Source organism: Nansenia antarctica, assembly GCF_963989245.1.
Source record: "Nansenia antarctica genome assembly, chromosome: 7".
Classification (NCBI taxonomy): Eukaryota; Metazoa; Chordata; class Actinopteri; order Argentiniformes; family Microstomatidae; genus Nansenia; species Nansenia antarctica.
The window spans coordinates 2,614,525-2,628,966 of NC_137677.1; the positions used below are offsets into that span (position 1 = coordinate 2,614,525).

General features: G+C 47.4%; 2 protein-coding genes across 2 annotated transcripts in view; both read right to left on the minus strand.

Moving 5' to 3' along the window:
- Positions 1-177: 177 nt before the first annotated feature.
- Positions 178-969, minus strand: cldn34a (claudin 34a; the record flags this gene model as incomplete). The annotated part of the gene is made up of 1 exon (XM_080535988.1): positions 178-969. The coding sequence occupies one exon, from the start codon at positions 967-969 to the stop codon at positions 178-180; it is 792 nt and encodes a 263-aa protein (XP_080392114.1).
- A 1,358-nt stretch (positions 970-2,327) lies between these two features.
- Positions 2,328-14,442, minus strand: part of shroom2a (shroom family member 2a) — a gene marked incomplete at its 5' end in the record, with an annotated part of 39,656 nt that continues 27,541 nt past the window's right edge. The window contains 7 exon segments of the mRNA XM_080535989.1: positions 2,328-4,415; positions 5,114-5,386; positions 5,952-6,123; positions 7,022-7,651; positions 8,706-9,151; positions 9,153-9,408; positions 14,267-14,349. Of these exon segments, the coding sequence (XP_080392115.1) occupies positions 4,143-4,415; positions 5,114-5,386; positions 5,952-6,123; positions 7,022-7,651; positions 8,706-9,151; positions 9,153-9,408; positions 14,267-14,349 (2,133 nt within the window). The 3' untranslated portion in view covers positions 2,328-4,142.

The following is a 14,442-nucleotide window of genomic DNA, read 5'->3' on the forward strand; positions in this document are numbered from 1 at the left end:
GTCCATTTGACGATATTGGACAAAAATGTGTGTGTCAAACTCATCAAATCAATGTTCCTGGCCAGTGTGATTCTCCACTCTGCTCATGTTCATAATAAACTATCAACTGAGAGAGAGGAAAGCCTGTGACATTCCCACACAGAAACAAGAAGTGTTCTTGGTGAATGTCCTCTGCCCTTAAGAGTTCTCCTCTGCCTCGAAGGCCAGATTGTCTCTTGCATGGTGATCACTTGTGTCTCTTTTGTGTAACGTAGACCTCTGTGTCATGGCTGTCCCAGACAACGAGGCACAGAAAGAGTCCTTGTCTTTGTCGTCCCTCATTGGCTGATTGGCCGTCGACCCCTGACCCTGGCGTGGGTACCTGTAGCCCAAAAAAATAAGCCCGCTGACAATGACCAGAATCGAGGCCGTGAGCCCGAGCATGATGGCCGACCCCACCTCCTGTCTGTCGGGGGCCACAGGCATGTGAAACTCCGGGGGGAACTCGATCGTGCGATTGGTCAGCACAGAACTCATGTTCCAGAGTAGTGGCACCAGGGAACACACCCCTGTGAGCAGATATACCACCCCTGCCGCTGAAAAGACCAGTTTGACTTGGGCACGACTCTGCACCGCAAACAACACACTCCTCATAGCGTACAACGCAATGATGTTCCCAGCCAGTCCCCCGACCGCCGCCACCATGATTGACACCTGGGCCACAGAGATCTCCACGGGGACAAACGTGTCGGTGATGCCCATGCTCGTGCAGAACTCTGTGGTTGTGCTGCTCTGTGGCAGGTTGTGACTGTAGAAGCACGCCCTCCAGATGCCCACCCACGCCACACCCGAGGTTATGACCGACATGTCAGACACGTGCCACAACCTCCACTCGTTGAAGCCAGCTGTCATCATCGTCAGGACCCAGCTCAGACATCCTATCACCATGCCCACGAACTGCCAGTGAGCAGTGTGTGCTAGGTAGACCATGTCGCAGGGGTGGGGGGGGGGCACAGCAGTGGTTAAGGAAGGGTCTCAAACGGACAGCAGGGTTAATCCTCGTCCAGGTAGAAAGCATGCCGTGTTAGACGTGGCTTAGTTCACATGGCTTGTCTGGTCTCCATGACACCTAATGAAAAAATAACACCTTCAAGTCACATTGGGTAAACACTTACATATTGATATTCCCACCAGCTGTATGAAATGGACGGCACTTACAGTATATAGCGCCTTTATCCAAAGCGCTTTACAACGGCCTCTCATTCACCCATTCACACACACATTCACACACACATTCACACACCAATGGCGGCAAACTACCATGCAAGGCGCCGGCCGGCCCGCTCACTGGGAGCAATTTGGGGTTCAGTGTCTTGCCCAAGGGCACTTCGACATGTGGCCAGCCGGGGCTCGAACCGCCGATCTGCCGACCTTGCGATCATTAGATGGCGGCTCTACCTCCTGCGCCACAGCCGTGACAGCAGACACTCATGATACAGCACTTTACCATACAAAGTGACCACTGAGCACTGTTGGCTTAACATGGCACCGTTCGTTTATAAGTCAATAATATTGATATAGCCTATGCCTAAGCAGCTATTCTGTATGCATTGTTCAAAAAACATACAAGCTAAAATTAATCAGTAAAGCACAACGATTTACCTCTTATGAAAGGTTCCCAAAAACGATATAAATCCTTAATCAAACACCTGAAGTAAGAACAAGCTTTCTCTCCTGCTGTAGAACTGCTCTCGATCCAAGTCATGTGAAGTAACTTTGAGACGTCGAGGCCTTTATACACACTCCATAAATACCACCTTAGCTAATGATTCACTAGCCATAATATTCATTTAAGTAACGAGGATGAGGAAATAATGTGACAATTAAGGATGTGTATGTGCTTCTTACCGTAGCTTAGTTTTGTAGTTAAATATCTTCCAAGTGTCCTTTCCCTCTGGGGATGATGATTCTACCAACACAGCAGAGAGAACCTTGCATCCATGTTGGATATTCTATTCTTCTTCAATGTCCTTATGACTCCTGCCCCCCAGATGTGTTTAAAGGGCATGTCAGATGTGTTTAAAGGGCGTGTCAGATGTGTTTAAAGGGCATGTCGGATGTGTTTAAAGGGCATGTCAAAGTACTTCATCCTTCCGATATCAGTGAGGAGAGGGTTAAATATTAAACTGGAGAGCTGTTTAATATTTAACACACACACACACAACACACACACACACACACACACACACACACACACACACACACACACAACACACAACACACACACAACACACACGTGTTCAGCAGACCCTTTATTGTGTATAAAGCAGCACAGCTGTTAAACGAGTGTTAAAGTGTTGATCTGTAGCAGAGTACAGTACGGAGCCAGAGACACTGTAACACTTTACACAAACTCCTTCAAGCATTGGGCTTAATAACCTTTGTAAATGGACTGAACATAGTAGATACGGTGTCAACAATATATCAATAGTCAGAAAGTTGATTGCCCCCCCAAAAAATATTTAGCATATTATTGTTTCCTTTTTAAAATTCAGGGCTTAAAAGAAAAAGTAATATTCTTCAATATGGACCAAAAACACTGAGGTGAATTTATACAGGATATGAGCCGGGAAACGTGCCTATTTGAGATGGGGTTTCCCGGCTAGGGAGCACATTTGTATTAGAATAACAGGTAACACCTTTATCTTGTGAGATATTGCCTATATTCAGAAATGTAGGGGTGTTTTTTTCCCGGTACACTCTCACAGGACAGCTGAACCTTCATACCTGTATGCACACAACATGACAAGCACCAACAAGGAGTAACATATGGAGGATTTAAACAACTGCAGAGGTAAAAGCACATTCCATCTAATATACAGTAGCAAGAACACTCAATCAACTTAGGCTACTAGACTTGAGTATATCACATGAAGGCTCAACAATTCTCCCTTCACAATATGGGTGGGCCTAGAGTACAGCTCTGAGGTACTCAAATATACTAGGTCAGACACCTTGACCTTTGACCTTACAGTGGTATGAGCTATTGACACCCAGGCACATCAGAAGTGGACGTATCCTTTCACTGGAGACTTGAAGTGCTGTCTGGTAATCGGGTCTGGACCGTAGTTAAGTTATGAGTGCTGTTTGAAATGACCAGTAAACCACTCCACTGTGTCCTTTCCACCGGTAGCATACAGAGGTCGAGGAGGTGCTGCGAAACGCTCCGATATGTCTTCACACGATGTCAATGAAGCTCGTTATCGGAGAGAGGAAATCTTACCAAGATGACGACACCATGAAAACAAACAGGGCAAAAGGCCACCAGTATTTTGAAAGAGGGAAACATATCTTCCACTGAAATATAAATGATTATCACGATTACTTTACATGAAAACCAAGGATCAAATCATTCATTACAGTAAGTTATTCGATATTAAATGTTTCCGATGTGGTCGATAAGCGTCAGATAGATACATGCATTGTTGACTAACAGGAGTTAAGTTGGCTAAGAATCAGTTGACGATAAAATACTGTCCTATGCTATTCCTCTGTACAGATTCAAAACTGCTACAATAAATTACTAAAAACATCATGGAATTATTCTTTTACATAGGCCTTACACATGGACAGTGGTTGATGCCATGGGGGAATAGACATAGACAGCACCCTCTAAAAGAAGAGTCATTTTCGGGGAGGTCGTTCGTTCAATCCCAGTGGAATCATGTGGTTTCATGGCGAGTCCCGGGTAGAATAGACGTGTGAAATATATAAAGACATTATGACATCATGTGCACTCTGCCGGGGGTTCCGTCAGAGCCAGACCAGCACGAGACGCTGAGCAGGACGTCAGAGAAACGACAAACCTAGCCTGGCGATATATAGACATACACAGCCCCAAGCTGACCCACAGTCAGAGTCAGAGAGCCCCCTCTCGGCTGTCGCCCTCTACTGGACATAGTGGTCAACTGCAGAAGCCTTCAGACTGGACTGAGGTCAGTAATAAAACAGTTAGGGCCGTCAGAGTCACAGTCAGCGTGTGTTCGGTGTCCCCTCACAGGGGCGGCCTCTGTGAAAGGCGACCAGTGTCCTCACAGGGGCGACCCTCACAGGGGGCGAACCTCACAGGGGGCGACCCTCACAGGGGGCGCCCGGGCGTCCTCTCACAGGGGCGGCCTCTGGTCCAGAGGCAGGCTGTCCGTCAGACACTTGAGCTGCTCGTCGCCCAGTTTGATCTTGTCCTCCAGCTTGCGCTGCTCGATGATGAGCGCCGACTTCATCTTGACGAAGTGCTCGTAGTCGGCCAGGCTCTCCTCCCCCAGGCGGCTGGCCAGGATGTCGTAGACCACGCGCTCCCGCCGGTCCAGGTTCTCCTTCAGCTCCTTGGCGTCCTCGTGCTGCCGGATCAGCAGCTTCCTCTTGTCGGTCAGCGTGCGCTGTGGGGGGGGGGGAGGAGCCGGAATGGTGACGTTAGAATTATAAGGTTCTAGGATCTCCATTTTTTTTTTTTTTTTTTTTACATAATCTGACTCATTAGGTGTTTATTAATGCCTGTGTGGTGTTATTTTTTTTTTTTAAATGTTGACGTTTTTGAGTTAGTAATTAATCAAATACAAAGGTTTCATCTCACCAAACATAATGGAATGTAAAAACTGTGACGCTCAATATCTCTGAACTACCCTAAACGGAGATAGAACCTTATCATTCTAAACTCACAATATCTCATTGTGACATTGTGTCTGACCACTAGCTGGCTCCATAAGTTAGAATGCCCTACTACCCCATCCTCCTCCTCCTCATCCCTCCTTCCCTCCCTCCCCTCCCTCGCCCAGGGGAACTCACCCTCTCCTCCGGGGAGGTGTCCTCCTCCTCCTCCCTCCCTCCCTCCCCTCCCTCGCCCAGGGGAACTCACCCTCTCCTCCGGGGAGGTGTCCTCCTCCCTCCCTCCCTCCCTCCCTCCCTCCTCAGCCTCTCCCAGGGGAACTCACCCTCTCCTCCGGGGAGGTGTCCTCCTCCCTCCCTCCCTCCCTCCCTCCCTCCCAGGGTAACTCACCCTCTCCTCCTCCTCCTCCTCCCTCCCTCCCTCCCCCCCTCCCTCCCTCCCTCCCTCCCTCCCTCTCCCCGGGTAACTCACCCTCTCCTCCGGGGAGGTGTCCTCCTCCAGGCTGTTGAGAGCGTTCTCCACCCTGGCCAGCCTGCCTGACAGGGACAGCAGCAGGCTCACCACCTTGTCCAGGTCGCCCACGAACATGCGGAACTTGTCCAGCTCGTTGGGCTTGCAGACCTGCTGCACGGTGGCCTCCACCTCGTCCCCCAGCGCGTTGTTGTCCAACACGTCCTCCTGGACGCTCTCCCTCGCCTCCCGCAGCACCTGCAGCTTCCTGCTCAGGCTGTCGATCAGCTCCTGCTACAGGTGGGCAGACGTGTCAGTCAGGAGGTGGGCGGGGCCACAGGAAGATGCACATTTCAAATCAGTAAAAACTAATGTAGGATTGTTTTTAACACCGTTCATTAACCCAACATTATTGAACATAATTGAAGGGATAATGCATCCAGCAGATCAGGCTCTTCCGTCTGAGACTGAAGACCCATCTCTTCAGGTTACATCTTAACTGCTCCTCCTGAGACATCTACTACCCCCAGCACTACGTCTCCTGAGACACCCGCTTTTTCCCCTTTACTGTGTCCCCTAAAAACGTCTATTGACCCCCTTGTACTGTCTCTCTGTTTCTCCAGTGTCTATATATAGAAGAAGATTTTTCCTTCTATCACTGAGACTGCCAATGGCCCCGGGCCTGAGCTAGATTACTCTTCCTGCTACGACTGGTGGATTGATGATTCACTTGCTTAGTCAAATGTATTGATTGTAAGTCGTTTTGGAATAAGGCGTCTGCTAAATGCCAAACATGTAAATGAGATCAACTGTTCAATGTCCCACTGTGAATGACTGTATTACAGAGAGGGTTAAGTACCTTCTTATCGGCCAGGTCGTTATCCAGCTCGTCCTCAGAGTCCTCCTCGCTCTGTTCCTGCTCCTGCATGTCCTTCATCTTGATCAGAAGCTCGGCCTTGGGAGCCGACGTGCTGTAGTACGTAGAACTGGTCACCAAGGCAACGGCATTGACTAGACTGTCTTCCTCATTCCTGAAAGAGAGATGGATGCATTTTGAGTATAAAGGTACACGCACCAAGTACTCATCTGGAGCATGGGGGCGGCTGTGGCACAGGAGGTAGAGCCGCCGTCTAATGATCGATCACAAGGTTGGCAGATCGGTGGTTCGAGCCCCGGCTGGCCACATGTCGAAGTGTCCTTGGGCAAGATACTGAACCCCAAATTTGTTCCCAGTGAGCGGGCCAGCGCCATTGGTGTGTGTGTGTGTGAATGTGGGTGAATGAGAGGCCGTTGTAAAGCGCTTTGGAGCAGCAAAAAAGGCGCTATATAAGTGCAGTCCATTTACCATTTACCATTTGAATGTGCCAGTGATTAGGATTCTTAACTCTCGTCTTCAAACAGTTGCAAGGGAAGTTTTGGTACTGCGGTGTAATTCTCTATTTCACCAACAGGTGGCTGAGTCTTCTCATGAGTTACTTTACTATGAAATGACACCATCTTCATGTGATCTTTCTAGTCAATATTTACCTCTCGTATGTAACAAAGATCACTACGTTTCAAAGCCCTGCACATGGACTAACTAGTCAGCTAGGACTAGTTTTTCCCTCAGTAGCGTGTGTTTAACAGCCAAAGTCTTATCTGAGGACAAAAGAAATCTTCTTTTATGGACTCAGGTTAAAGTCCATAAACTTAAACTTAAGTTAAAGTAGTATCTGGAAAATGTCCCTTTAAATGGCTACTGGCAAGCAAGTATTAGGCCTATATTTACGTATTAATAATTTTTATAATAATAATAATGTTGCCATTTAGCAGACGCTTTTAATCGTATTATTTATATTACATTTAAATAGAGCAGCCACTAGCCATATAAAATACATGTCTGAGGCTTTAGATGGAGACTGATTAAAGGTAATACAAAGCAACGCTGACCTCTCCTCCGAGGCCCGGGGTGAGGTCTGTTTGGGGGCCACCTTCCTGCGCTGGTGCGCCCCCTCCAGCAGAAGCACCTCCCCCTGGGGGAAGATGCCCTCCATCAGGTCCATGGTGGTCTTCATCTTGCTCTGGTCCAGGATGTCGGCCAGGGACTTGTCCTTGCCCATGATGTCCCGGGCCAGCTCGTCTCTCTTCACGTCCTCCTCGGCGTGCGTGCCGCCCGGGGGGGCGACCCCGTTGCTGCTGGCCGCCTCGGTGGGGGGCTGGGGGGCCGCCTGTGACTGTGGGCCAGTAAGGCTGCTGTGGTCCCTGAGTGGAGCCGTGTCCGTGTCTCTCTGGGGTCCTGGGTGGTCTGTGTGAGGAGCAGCCGGGGGGGGGTGGGTGGGGTCTCTGTCGGGCCCCTGGCGTGTGTAAGCACAGAACAGAGAGTAGGAGGACTGGTCCGGGGCCCCCAGGCTGCTGAGCGGGGTCACCCCAGGCCCCTGGGCTCCTACGGTGGCCTCGCTGTGCAGCAGGTACTGTCGGCTCTCCTTCTCCGTCACGGTCTCTGAGTGGACGATCTTGATGGGGACCTTCTTCACCGCCGTGCTGTTGCTCTCCATCACATCCTCCATCACGTCCTCCATCCTATAATATCATTTAATACAACAGTTAGTTTCCGACCGAAGTAATTTGATTGGACAAGAGGCATTCTGTGAGCGCCGATATACAGTATAACAGCACTGGGACTTTTAACTATATGTATCACTCCGAAATGACCGTTGTTAATACAAGGTTAGCTAGCCTGCAGATGTTTGTGTTCAGGTTACTAGGCAACAGTCCAGTTGCGGCGGAACTATCGGTTGAGGCCTGTGGCCTCGTAACCGACGACCGAATCACAGCCGTGCATCATGATATTCAGTATCAACAGCACTCCCTTCTCGTGTGATATTGCTTAAATAAAGCAAGAAAAACACACAGAGAGAGACCATGAGTCTGTGCAGTGATACAAATGTTTTTAATGTTAGTGTTTCCCCTAGGTTTGCTGCCTTGTGGCATGGACCGTGGAATAGGACCGGCATGGACCGCCCCCCCAAGGCAATGGTAGGGGAAACACTGTGTTAAAAGCTTTGTGGCACGCTTTGTGGATCTCTCTGTGAGAGGAGCAGAAGTACAGCTGCTACAGTGATTCTAACCATAGACACAGAAGGCTGATTCAGAGTCATATGACATTATGACATTAGAGCTTTTTTTTTCTTCTTCTTTTTTCATGCTGCCCAACATCCTGGCATGCACCCGATGTTCCGGACTCCTCCTCCCGCCACTTTGGGTTCTAGAATGCTGGAATGTACAGTACGGTGTTCTACAGCACTACAGACGATATCAATTATAGTCTGAAGAACCGAGAACTTGTTAAACGAACGGCTCGTGTTAAAAGATATGGTATTCTGCACATGCCAAAGACACAAGATCCCCCCCCCTGTAAACGAGGCAGTAGCACACTGGTAGTACTTGCCTGCTAATTCCCCTGGGAAGCCGAGAGAGTCTCAATAAGCCTGTTTGTATGTATGTTAGCTCATAAAGATACACTAATGCGGAGCAGCCCTTACAGAGTCATTACATTGGCTAGACTGCACACTGTGAAAGCTCTCGCGAAAGTGTCTCAAAAAGCAAACGTGGCTGATCTCTGTCTCTCTCTTACCTTGCGGAGGTTGTGTTCTCATCCTGCGGGGAGACGGCGGGAGGCTTGTCTGTGAGCCTCTGGGGAAGGAACTGGGGCGACGGCGAGCGCTGCCCATCCATACCGGAGGGCTTGGGCAGGGTAGCCGGTCCGCAGGAGGAGGAGGAGGGCAGGGGCAGGGGAGGAGGAGGAGGAGCCGGCTCCGAATTGGACGTTTCCACTCGGGGTACGGCCCCCTGCTCTCTCTCCGCAAATCCTTTGCTCTGCTCGGAAGAAGAAACCCTCTTCGGAGGAGAAGGGGCGGAGACAGAGGCGAGGGAGGAGTTGAGTTCTCTGCTCGGGGGCCGGGCGGTCGAGGCGGAGGCTCCTCCTCTCTGAGAGGAACCGGCGAGGGACTCGTGGGAGTCGGCGAGCGGGGGGGGAGTGAACTCTGGACGTCTGTACTTGTCCAGTTTTGGGGGGGGGGGGGCGCTGGGGCACAGGAGCCTTCCTCCTGGGAGCGGAGGGGGGGGGGAAGACCTCGGGGGGGGGAGGGAGGGGGGCGGCCGTGTCCACGGGGTTGTAGGAGGAGATGGATGTGGGTCTGTGGTACTCGGGGGGGACAGGGGCGGCTATGTGTCTGCTTTCAGGGCTCTCTCTTGTCGTGAGCGGAGGAGGGGGTGGTTCTGGGAAATGTTCGAGCTCCGCAGGCTTCTCTCCTCTCACTCTGGAATCGCCGTGCGCTCTGTCAGAGAAACAGACGAGAACAAACATTGCACGATTGTACACAAGCGACAGAGAATTACATCTTGAGGTAAATGACATAATTACATAGGCTACTACTATGTGACATAGGCTAATAACCTGTAACCACAGAAGGCTTCGACGTCTTCAACGTGAGCCACTATGATTATGTTTAATTCAACACACGACAAGACACTCTGACTTCTCCTCAAAATGTTTTTACATCCCTCCCTCCTTGGTAACTCTTGGGGCTGGCAGCTGAAAGAAGCATATTTGTGTTCCCACAAGTCTGCCATGCAGAGGGGAAAAAAATCTTTCTCCCAGTTCCTAAGCTACTGGCCCCAGATGACGTTTTTTTTTAACATTCTCAATCATTTTACATTTTTAACTCAAGCTTCTGGATTTATGGCCAGTGGTAGTCATGGGAGGGGGGAGGGGGGGGACAAAAGGCGCTTGTGTGGCTGTTTTCAGGAGGTCATGGTGGTCAGAAAAGGCTCATTCCAAAGCGCTGGGGGATATCCTGGAGACTTAAAGTAACAGCACAAAGTCTAAGCCCTCAATGGCAACTGGTTGTGAGGATCTTTACAAACAAAAACACACAAAATGGGATGAACGCGGTTGCCAAGATGAAAGAAAAGTCTGACTTCCTCTGAGGCAATCACAGTAACTTCCAAATAAATAACAGCAACTAACTGGTATTCCTCTACTAGTCAATGTCATGGTCAACAAAAGAGGTAAGAAGACGTGTGTGTATCATAAGTAAGTAATACACCTAACTGGAATAAGGCAATGACAGGACAGACATTCACAGCCACACAGGATATAGTATATGAATGAATGAATGAATGAATGGTCTTTATTGTCATTGCTACAGTACAGGTACCAAACAACGACATTTAGGAGGGGTGGCTCCCCTGGTGCTAGGAAAGAAAAAAAAAACTTTAAAAAAAAAACTTAAAAAAAACACAAGAAGGGAAAGGAGCTGGTTTACATAAATAAAGGCTATGTACACTATCCACTATACTATACTGTACAGATAGACGACTAGGGTTGTCATATTGCACATAGTGTTATTGCACATTTATTTAAAGTGTCGCAGTTTGCAGGCTTGAAATGTACATATTTGTGCCTCAGCACTACACCTGACAGTATACCTGTCTGACACAGGGGGGGGGGGGACACACACACAGTTGCTGTGCTCAATGTGGAAACAGAGAGATTGGCCTGAGAGAAGAAGGCTTGAAAGACAGAAGAAGAGAAGAAGTGAGATGTGGACTGGACAGAGGGCGAGAGAGAGAGAGAGGCAGAGAGACTAGAACAGACAGAGAAGAATTAGGGGGAAAGCGTCATGGTATGGACAGTAGTACAGTAGCATGCACAGATGCTGCTGTATTGTGTATTAGAGTGGTTGTCGTGTATAATCACGGCGTGGGGTGGGAGACATCGGCATGCTCAGACCTGTCTGCTGCTCGAGGCCGTGTCAGACGACTGCCATTAACTGTAAACGGTGAGGAGCACCCAGCCCCACCTAAACATCATCATCAGTCTGCTACGTTAAGATCTTAATTCTCTCCTAAACCCGACATCTTTAAAGAACCTGCGCTAACACTGAGAGGTATATGATCAAAACTGGTAATGTTGTAAAAACAAAAACAAAAAGAAACAAAGCAATGCTTGTGTTAAGATGCTTGGTTGTTAAGGACACCGATTCTATAGCAACACAGACGACATGTTAGCTTCAAAGTAAAAATAAAATAAAGACAAAAAAGACACTTGAATTTCTAACACTAGGCTAAATTCGATTTTTCCAAAACCATTAAACAGATACAAAATCAACAGTAAGACCCAGCATTCTCCAGACTATAACAACAACATCAAGCGTTGCTACACACGTGTACCTAAACTGCGTGTGTACCGTTACTGTCATTATGAATATGTGGATGACAATCTGACCAGAGCAATACCAGATCATATAAAGTAGCTCAATCGCTCTAACATTGAGAACATATTGTAAAGCGCTTTGAGTTGCATTTATGTACGAAAGGCGCTATATAAATAAAGCTTTACTTACTTACTTACTTACTAACAGCATTTCTTTGGATCACAAATCAAGAGGTCAAACCCCCAACAATCCAACCTACCAGTACCAAATACTCGTATTGCAATCTTGATTAATGTCCGAAATTCGAAGAACAAAAAGTGTTCCTTTAATAGTTTCCTTTAACCTACCGACTCACCCTAGGTGGAGCTCTGGTAGCCTCATGGTGCAGTAGTGGATAGAGAGACAGAGCCCTGTGCTGCTAACTTGAACCTCTCACTGTGGCAGGTGGCACCTGTCTGGAACCTTCCAGGTATCAGTAACCTCACCTAGGTGGGGCATCACTTAGCTCATCCGCCTGGGTTCCCACTGATCTCCATAACACAGCAGTTGTGTGATGCAAATGTGGGTGTTATATGGTATTATCTATTCAATGAGGTTACTCAAGAAGACCAGATATCCATCACCTCTCAGTAGGTTTCACCTATAGTTAGTTGAGCAATTTGAGATACCTGAAAAACTGGTTGGGATCATGTTGCTCAGTTCAGCTGTTATGAAATGTCTGAGTGGAAATTAACAGAATCATTTTTTTCCCTCTCTTAGATTAAATAATATAGATTGGATTCTGATACAAAGTCAGCATTATAACATTTAAACTCCACGGATTTAATAAAGCATACATTTCAAACCAATATCTAACCTTTCAAGCACTTAAAGCAGAGATTAAAGCACTTTGAGCTGCAACGTTTGCAGGAAAAGCGCTATACAGATAAAGTTATTATTATTATTAAATAGGCAGTGTGACTGGTCATAATGCTGGAGTAAAGCATTTCAGGATACACACCCCCCCCCCCCCCCCCCACCCCCATCAGCAAACATGCTAGCGATGGACACTGAACACATGCAGAACCAGGAGGAGCATTTCAACAGGAGTCATTTGCATGTCACAGAGATGCAGGGGTTAGCAAGCAGCATGCTTATTCAACGTACGGTGGCACCTTACTTTTTTTTAACGGAAGGAGTGAAAGTGAGAGAGAAAGACACAAGACTTCAGACATAAGAAGAAGAGGCCTATGGGAAAAAACCTAACATTTGTAACAAATGTTATACTTGAAAATAGAAAATACCTATGAAACTAATTAAAATGAGAAACTTATAACTTATAATATTCTATCTCTTAATAATAATAATAATAAAAATAATTTCAGTCTGACATGTTTGATGTTAATCCTCCATAGATTCAACACGGTCACATGAATTCGTCAGCAAATAGACTAACCATTCCGTTTCCCACGTACTGTGACCTGTGGCCCTGCCCACAGAGCAAACAGTGGGCAGGGAGTCAAATCTGGTCCAACACACATTGTGACATTGACTTACAGCAAACTGAGCAGGAACAGAGAAATACAAGATCACCAGTAGCACTGGTAACTGCACGTGTGATCCACATGACAGAGTACGAGCTAGCCTTCTCCAAATCTCTTACAAGCTTACTAACACTGAGCTTGATTTTGTCATTGTGTTTTGGGTAATTACACGAGTTGAGATGGCAGAAAGATGTGTAACTGTATCCCACAGCGCTACAGTTAGCGTGGTCTTCTATCCCAGGTTTAATGACTAACATACAGCTGTAGATCCCAAGGTTTCTGCCTATGTCATACATGATTCAACCCTAGAGCAAGCACGAACAGCGTTTTCTACTTCTAACTAGGGAACAGACTCTTCAGAGGGACCTGTGATTAACGATTTCCAGATTTTCATCAAATTAACTTTCGTGGTCATCCTACCCTCAGCATATCATACCTTGAAATGATACCAAAGGCATTCTTCTACCACTGGTCATAAAAAGATTTAAGACAAACATGTTTGGTAGGACACATCTGGAAAACAGAAACACCTTAAGTTTCAAATCCATGTCAGTAGCCATGGATCCATGGATGGCTACGATTTCAGTTTGCCCAACTGCAGTGAAACCCCCTGTGGTGGTAATCTAGTCGAGAGCTGATGAGACACTTCCTCTGTGTCTCAGCCACACGCCTACACCAGAAAACCTCCACTACTAACACAAAGCCTAGCCAGAGAGAGAATGCCCGTGTTGTCACAGCTGGGTAGGGGCCATGCCACTAGTATGCCGGGAGAGATCATAAAGAACACACTGTTCCTCCCTGACCCAGCCGCCCTGGGGATAGATTCCTCCGCTGACGGAGGCTCATGATCACAGACATTAGCATTAGCGGGACCTCACTCGAAGAGAGAAGCTCTGTGACTCTACGACTGTTAGATGCATTAGCATATTTCAAAAGATTTACAATTTGACAATCAGAGGCTCAGTCATAAAGATTCATACTAGTATCAAGACTCCTGCCTGTGTCACCAGTTAACTCAAGATGGTCATCAGAATAAAAATAAGAGTAAGTAAACCAGTCACCAGTGTCACCAGTTAACTCAAGATAAATAAGATAGATAAAACCAGTTAACTCATGAAAATAAAAGTAAGTAAATATTATTATTTTTTTTAAATGCTTTTGAAAACAATAGATATGTTACGGTACATGTGGGAATACGGTACATGTGGGAAAACTAGGGTTAGGGTTAGGTGCTAGGGTGACTTGGTACATGCTGGCATGTCTAACCCTAACCCTAACCTTAACCCTAACCCTAACCCTAGCACCCTAGCACACAACCCTAGCACCTAACCCTAACCCTACTCCTAACCCTAACCCTAGCACCTAACCCTAACCCTAGTTTTCCCACATGTACCGTAACATATAGATAGTTATGTACACAATGATTAAAGTCATATTAAATGAGAAGTCCTCACCTCAGGTCAGTATTGTCCTGTTCTGCAGCTTTCCGCTCCGGTTGGTTATAATCTGCAGACTTCCGCCCCGGAACTGGAACGTTCTGTGAGATTGATAGAACACAAACACATATTCCTTAGGCCCAAACACACCAGCAATCCACAACATTGAAACAGCAAGCCCTTGTTCAAAATAC